Below are 7042 nucleotides of genomic sequence, written 5' to 3' on the forward strand. Positions count from 1 at the left end.
CTTTGTCCTCATGGTGGTAGTCGCAGGTTCGATTCCCGGCCTGGTGATATTTGCTGCATGTCTTTCCTGTCAGACTACTTTCAAATTAGAGACACTGAAAATGTAACTAACCCCAAAATCAGTCTTTTTCATTTCTGCTGATAAGCTACCTAAGTAAGTTATTTAGAGTTCTATTTTTGTCTTTCTGTGCAAAGTTTTTGATATTTTTGTGTAAATTTGTTTAATTCTGCATTATTTTTTCTAAAGCTGTCTCAGTGCTGGCCTTCCGTCGAATGGTGGCTCAGTAGTTGGATTCTCTACTACAAAAACAACTATTGAGAGAGTTTTACTTAATTCAACACATAATATTTCTGTACATATTACAAACATGTTGTGAAAAACTAAAAAAGTTAGTTTTGATATTTGTTCTGTATTTCAAAGAATCCCGATGTAATTTGTTAAAATACAATTTCAGAAAGTTATTGACTGAGGTCCATTTGGTTTGTGTTTTATGCATTTTAGTTTTCTACAAGCAGCAAGAATCCAGGTTTTAACTAACAATCCTTGCCTAATGTCACAAATATTCAGTTCTGCAATTACAGCCTGATCTAGAAATCAGAATCTGTGATCAGATGAGGGCTTTTCTGATTAAAAAGTACATTTTGAAAAGAACCTTTAAATAGGTACTGAATGTAGTTTTCAGTAATCCCACATTTTTATATTCAAGAGATTTCCTCGTAATATTTTAAAATAAATGTATTTTCATTGACTGGCAGCAGAAAATTATCACAACAAAAATGAAGGCACAAAGATGTTAATATCCAAAGGTTTACTATTGATAGAGTTACTGAAATAAAACAACATTTTAATTGTTTTCTCATGTATTAAATTTTGAACGTAAACAATTTCATTAGAATTGAGTATTTGTCAGTAAAACAGTGACCCCTGCTGGGCAGGATGGGTATTAACGGGCCCCCTCGACTCCCGCCCCCACAAAGCTGAACCGGAAGTGATTCTCGATTAGCTTGTGTTTGCCTCGTTGCTAGCAGAGTTTCCCTCCGATGGCAAACAGAACCGTTAAAGATGCAAACAGCATCCACGGAACCAACCCACAGTACCTGGTGGAGAAAATCATCCGGACCCGAATCTATGAGTCCAAATACTGGAAGGAGGAATGTTTCGGTCTGACCGGTCAGTGAGTTAGCATGTTAGCTCCCTGAAGGCTAACCTCAACGAGATTTCATTTAACCCCTGCAGGGCTGCTTGACGGTGGTAATTATGGTTAAAATACAGGTTTACTCAACCCATTACATTTTTTATTAACGTTTTCTGTAAAATAGTTGTTTTTAATTTAAGTTAATATGGTACTAAATTTCCTTTTCTGTTGAGAAACATTCTAATTCTATACATTTAGTGGATTTGATGTAAACCAGCCTCCTTCTAAATTATGAGCTTTTTCAACTGAAATGAGAAACAATAATAATCAGAAAATTATAGAAAACAGGCAGCAAAAGTAAAATGACAAACTAATTAGCGGTGGATAGAAAGTATCTAAGCAAGAGCAGCAATACTTCATCAGTTTTATTAAAGTAAAGGTGGAAACGGTACCGTCCAAGAAATGTCACATTTTTCAACTTGAAAGTTAAACCAATACTTACAGTTGGTACTGTATGTTATAAAAGGATAAAATATCAGCATTTATATTTACTGTTTGTTGCTTCTTCACTTGACGTTCAAAAGGTTCAGCAGATAGAAAATAATATTAAGTCAAGGACAATTTAACAAGATAAGTTAAACTGCTTTATAAGATGAAAACATAAAACAACAAGCAAGAAACTTTACATTATAATAAATATCAGATAAAACTTTATTCTTGATTTAGGTGGAATTTTTCCTTTATCTAGTAAAATAGTCAGAATGTCAGCAGTTTGTACACAGAAATAAACTTTGTGCAACAGGGTTAGTTTTCTTTATTTAGTTAAGAACAATTATTGCACTGATTCTGCTGAAAAAAGCAACACTTGATTTATGGACTCAGTTAATTATCTTGATACTAAATAAACTAAACATGAAGTAACAGCGTTTCTTGTTGTTTTGCATCATATTTATTTATTCTGCAATGTTTTAGTTTTTCTCTCCCAGTTTGATGTTTCATGGGTTTATCTCTGACTTCAGTCTCTCCTCCAGCGGATGGTTTTGGTTTAAATAAATTCAGTTTGGTGTCTGTGTGTTTGCAGCGGAGCTGGTGGTGGACAAAGCCATGGAGCTGAAGTTTGTGGGAGGAGTTTATGGCGGGAACATCAAGCCGACTCCGTTCCTCTGCCTCACGCTGAAGATGCTCCAGATCCAGCCGGAGAAAGACATCATCGTGGAGTTCATCAAAAACGAGGATTTTAAGTGAGATTCCTCCAGGTTTCAGGCTTTTCAAGAGAAGCTGCAGGTCGGCCGGACCGGCCGCGGGTCCATGAAGCTCAGAGGAAACGTTTCCTTTCTGTTTCCTCAGATACGTCCGTCTGCTGGGAGCCATGTACATGAGGCTGACCGGCACCGCCGTGGACTGCTACAAGTACCTGGAGCCGCTCTACAACGACTACAGGAAGATCAAGAGTCAGAACCGGAACGGAGGTGAGCTGGTGGAGATCCACTGGGACCGGAACCGAGAGGAATTCTGGGAAAAGACAGGAAGCCCAAAAGATTCTTTAGATTGACACACATCTGGTTTCTTTTACACATGAATTATGTCAGTGATGTAATGTAGAGATGCACTGATCCGCCTTTTCACTGCTGACGTCTGAGGATCAGAACCGGCTGATCTGATACTGAAAAACAGCTAATTAACTTAAAACATTTCTGTTTTAAACAGAGTCATAAAAATGTTTTGGATTACAAATTTATCTGATAACTTTAATTTATTCAGTGCAGTTAAGATTATAACTGTAAAATAAATAATAAAGAAAATGAAACTGACTAAAACAATAAGTTGATTATCTTGGTCAAATGTAAAAATACAAAAATAAACCTTCAGTCAAATAATAAAGCATAGAAATAGATTGAATAGATCTGCCCTCAGCCATAACGTCAGGACCGATACAGATATTAATATCTGATCGGTGCGTCTGACGCAGCGATTACTTCCTGGTTTATGTCTGAATGTTTTGTAGCTGAAGCAGCAAAGAGACGAGTTGGAGAAAAAAACTCAGAGATCATTTAGAAGAAAATCTGAACTGAAACTTTGTGCCAGTGGAGCAGGTTGAGTTCAAACGTGTCAAAACATTTCATCTCTGGATTTTCATCCAAAAGCTACAGGTTATTAATAGCAGCTGAGTCTTTACTGGTTTTACTGGAGTGGTGCTGGGTTCATCCTCTAACCTGAAACCTGTTTAGTTTTGGACCTGGGACAGAACCAGACTCATTCTTAGTGTGTGTGTGTGTGTGTGTGTGTGTTCCTCCTCCAGAGTTTGAGCTGATGCACGTTGACGAGTTCATCGATGAGCTGCTTCATGCAGAGAGAGTGTGTGACATCATCCTGCCGCGGCTTCAGGTCCGTTTGTCCGTCCAGCCGTTTGGCCCGGTCCGGTCCAAGTCGGTTCAAACAGGAAGTTCTTTCCAGTTGCTTCCTGTTGTGTGTTTGAACCTTCTTCTTCTTCACGCTCTGGTCCGAGTCAAGGTGACTCCATTTTGTTCTGTGTGCTGCAGAAGAGACAGGTTCTGGAGGAAGCCGAGATGCTGGACCCGCGGGTCAGCGCTCTGGAGGAAGACCTGGACGAGGTGGAGAGCAGCGAGGAAGAGGACGAGGAAGAGGAGAAGGTCACATGATTCTGCCCTTTAAAGACGTTTAACCTTGAAGTTTCTCCTTTCTTTCAAGATTTAACATTTTTCTCTTCCTCTCTGGTCTGCAGTTCGAGAGGCTGCCGAGCCCGGAGCCCCACAGGCGCGGTCACCGTGACAACGACCGGCCTCGGCGCTCGCCGTCGCCTCGCTACAGACGCAGCCGCTCTCCTCGCCGGTTCGTTGTCGCCCGTTTATCGATCAGAGCCGATCTGTTGCCGCAGCGACGCTAACCTGACCGTTTGCCTTTCAGGAGGAGCCGATCGCCCAAGAGACGAAGGTTCGACCCCCGACTCCGTTGACCCGACGGCGGTTTGGGTTCTGCTCGGACTCTAAACGTGTTTTGTTTCGTCCCAACAGCCCGTCGCCTCGCAGAGAGCGCCACCGCAGCAAGAGCCCGCGACGGCACCGCAGCCGCTCCAGGGACCGGCGGCACCGCTCCAAATCGCCCGGTAGGTTCTGCTCTTTCTGCTCTCTGACGGTCCAGGCACAGCATTACAGTCGGGTAAAGGTCTGGTCTTTGACTAGGCCACTGCAGCTGCATTCTGTTGCAGAATAGCTGCTGTGTGGACAGATTGACTCACATTTAACTTTGGCTGCAACTTTTAGCAAAAATAGTCGACAAATTTCTCAGCAGGAAGTCATCAGGACAGAAACGCTCTCCGTTCTGTCCCGGTTCTGTCCCGGTTCTGATGCCTCTCAGGTTAAATTCATCCAAATCTGATCCGTCCTTCAGTTTTAGCTCCATCGGACCGGACCAGGTCCATGACCAGAACCAGATCCGTTCCTCCTTACATCTGGTCTAGATAATAATCCTGCTGTGATAAATGTTGGTTAAACATCCAACAGTTTTAACCTGATGCATCAAATTAATAATGAAATGTATTTTAAAGATCTTAATTTATTACATAATTAAATTCAGCCAATCAGCTGCAGATCTGTCATCTTTCCTGCAGTATTTTTGATTTATAAGAGGAGAAAATAAATGTATGATGTGCTGCATTAAATGACTAGGAAATGACAACATGTTGATTAATTTTCTTTTTTAAATAAAATAAAACGCAAAATGTCCACATTTATTTTAGATAAATATGAATTAATTTCCTTGATTCATGCATCTCAGGATGTTTTTTCTGCTGCAGTTGAATCTTTCACTTTGTTTTGTTTTAACAGTTTAAACCTGCAGCTTCAGTTTGAGTTCAGATATTAAAGCAGCAGATGTTTTCTCCTGCTGCATGATGGGAAATAAATGAGAGCTGTTGGTTTGTTCATCAGGTCACCACAGAAGCCACAGACATCGGAGCCACTCCAAAACCCCGGAGCGGTGAGTCCGGATCGCTTCCGTCTCCAGCAGATTTCATCTGAATCAAGTTTAGCAACAGAAATAATTTTCAGTTGGCAGCAGAAACTCCTGGTCCCACTGGTTCCCATTAAACCAGTGGGTTTAAACTGCTGTTCCAGTTTAAAACATTAGCAGTATTATTTCATATTTCATATTAGAATTAAAGCATTTAAAACACCTAAGCGGTTAAATGTTAGTTACGTTTCCTGTGTTTGTGTAGATTTATGCCTCAGTTTATCTCATAAACTGTATTTTTACCACTTTGTTTTTAGGCTCGTTCAGGTTTTTCCATTAAAATCAGTAAAATCCTGATTTCTGTTCCTGGTTCTGTTGGACTGAAGGTTCTGTTTGCTTTATCCTCAGAAGCTCCAAAAAGAGCCACAAGAAGAGCCGGAGAGGAAACGACTGACCTCAGTCCCTCCCAACGTTTTTTACTTTCTCATCCACCCAAACTCTTTTTTTCAATCTTCCACTTGACATTTTTATTTTTTATTTTTATTCCAGCAGTTTCAGGTTCTGATAATCTGGACCTCTGATGGTTCTGGAAACCAAACAAAACAATATTCTCCAGATGCTTAAAGCGCCTCAGATAAAACTGTAAATAGTGAAATGTTTTTTTGTTTGTTTGTTTCTGAACAATGAAAACATCCCAGAAATAAAAACCTTGATATAAGATGATTTTTTTATGCTTGGAGTAAATTAATGGGAACTTTTCAGGTGAAATAAAACAAATATTGGAAAAGATGATGGATGTAATACGGTTAGTGTCGCCTTTTGCAATTTTTTAGGAAGCTGAAGTCGTTTTTAAAGATGGATCTCAATTTTTACAAATGTTGGTAAACAATCTAATTAAGTTGAATTTGATCCTGTTTGTGTTTTAATTTATGAATACAGCATTCCATTGAATGAATTTCTGTTGGGATAAATATGTTCTGTAAACTTTGCTGATTTTATTTTATTGCAAGTGATCAACCGAAGATTCTTTTAGGTTTTTATTTGTGCAGTTTTATTGAAATGTTATTTTTAACCGATGAGTTAATGAAGTTTATTCTCAGGTAAATGAACTGAAGTAATTCTGTTCTTGGTCACATGAAGGAAAATGCATCTGAGATGATGAAGCTTCAGCTTTAAAACATTTAACTAATGTGAAAAAATTCCGTTTTTGTCCCTCGACTCAGAAAGTGAAACGTCTCGTCCACAGATCCATCAGTGTGAAACGTTTCCAGCCTCAATTTCTACTAAATCTGAGAACCAGAGAATCAAACCCCAAACTTTGTGTCAGAATATTTGAATATGACACTAAAACAATAAAAAAGGAGCTCTTAAACAGAAATGTCAGGTCACTGAGACATCGGTTGGGGCTCCTTTTGCATTCTCTCTGCATCAATGCAGCGTGACACGGACAGCAGCCTGGGGTTCTGGCTGATGTGAACTATTTGGAAAAAAAAGTGAACTATTTGAAAGTAGGGGGGATTTTGGGTGGTAAAAGTTAAACATTTTAACAAACAGACACTACACCATTTCTGCTCAAGCAAACCAAAAGGTTTTGAACAAAACAACCATGTCAAATAATGAGACCATGAATCTTTAATCTACGTAGCAAATATATTGCAGCTGCTGTAGGCAGGAAATAAAGGAAGTTTTGTGGAGAATAATATTTTGTATGAGTTTAAGAATATTGTTTGCCAAAATCATACGGTGTAACTACACTGTCTTTTATATGTTGCAGTTGTAGGAGCAGATTGTGCCTTTCTGTATTCTAAAGGGTTTGGGTCACATGATCTGTCAGCTGTCTATTTAGGTAGCATGCGGTGTTGATGACAGGAGGTGTGTTCCACCCGAAAGGGGGAAACAATTTTTGACCGCAACGCAAAACAACGCAATGCTATTGAA

At 39.5% G+C, this 7042-nt stretch overlaps 1 protein-coding gene across 1 annotated transcript; it reads left to right on the forward strand.

Moving 5' to 3' along the window:
- Positions 1 to 971: 971 nt before the first annotated feature.
- prpf38a (pre-mRNA processing factor 38A) lies at positions 972 to 5896 on the forward strand. The gene is made up of 10 exons (XM_028011958.1): positions 972 to 1170; positions 2217 to 2376; positions 2483 to 2604; positions 3435 to 3520; positions 3676 to 3786; positions 3879 to 3985; positions 4061 to 4087; positions 4168 to 4259; positions 5083 to 5131; positions 5513 to 5896. The coding sequence occupies exons 1-10, from the start codon at positions 1041 to 1043 to the stop codon at positions 5556 to 5558; spliced, it is 930 nt and encodes a 309-aa protein (XP_027867759.1). The 5' UTR covers positions 972 to 1040; the 3' UTR covers positions 5559 to 5896.
- Positions 5897 to 7042: the final 1146 nt, after the last annotated feature.

The sequence above is a fragment of the Xiphophorus couchianus genome, unplaced genomic scaffold (assembly GCF_001444195.1).
Source record: "Xiphophorus couchianus unplaced genomic scaffold, X_couchianus-1.0 Scaffold1000102, whole genome shotgun sequence".
In the NCBI taxonomy this organism is placed as follows: domain Eukaryota; kingdom Metazoa; phylum Chordata; class Actinopteri; order Cyprinodontiformes; family Poeciliidae; genus Xiphophorus; species Xiphophorus couchianus.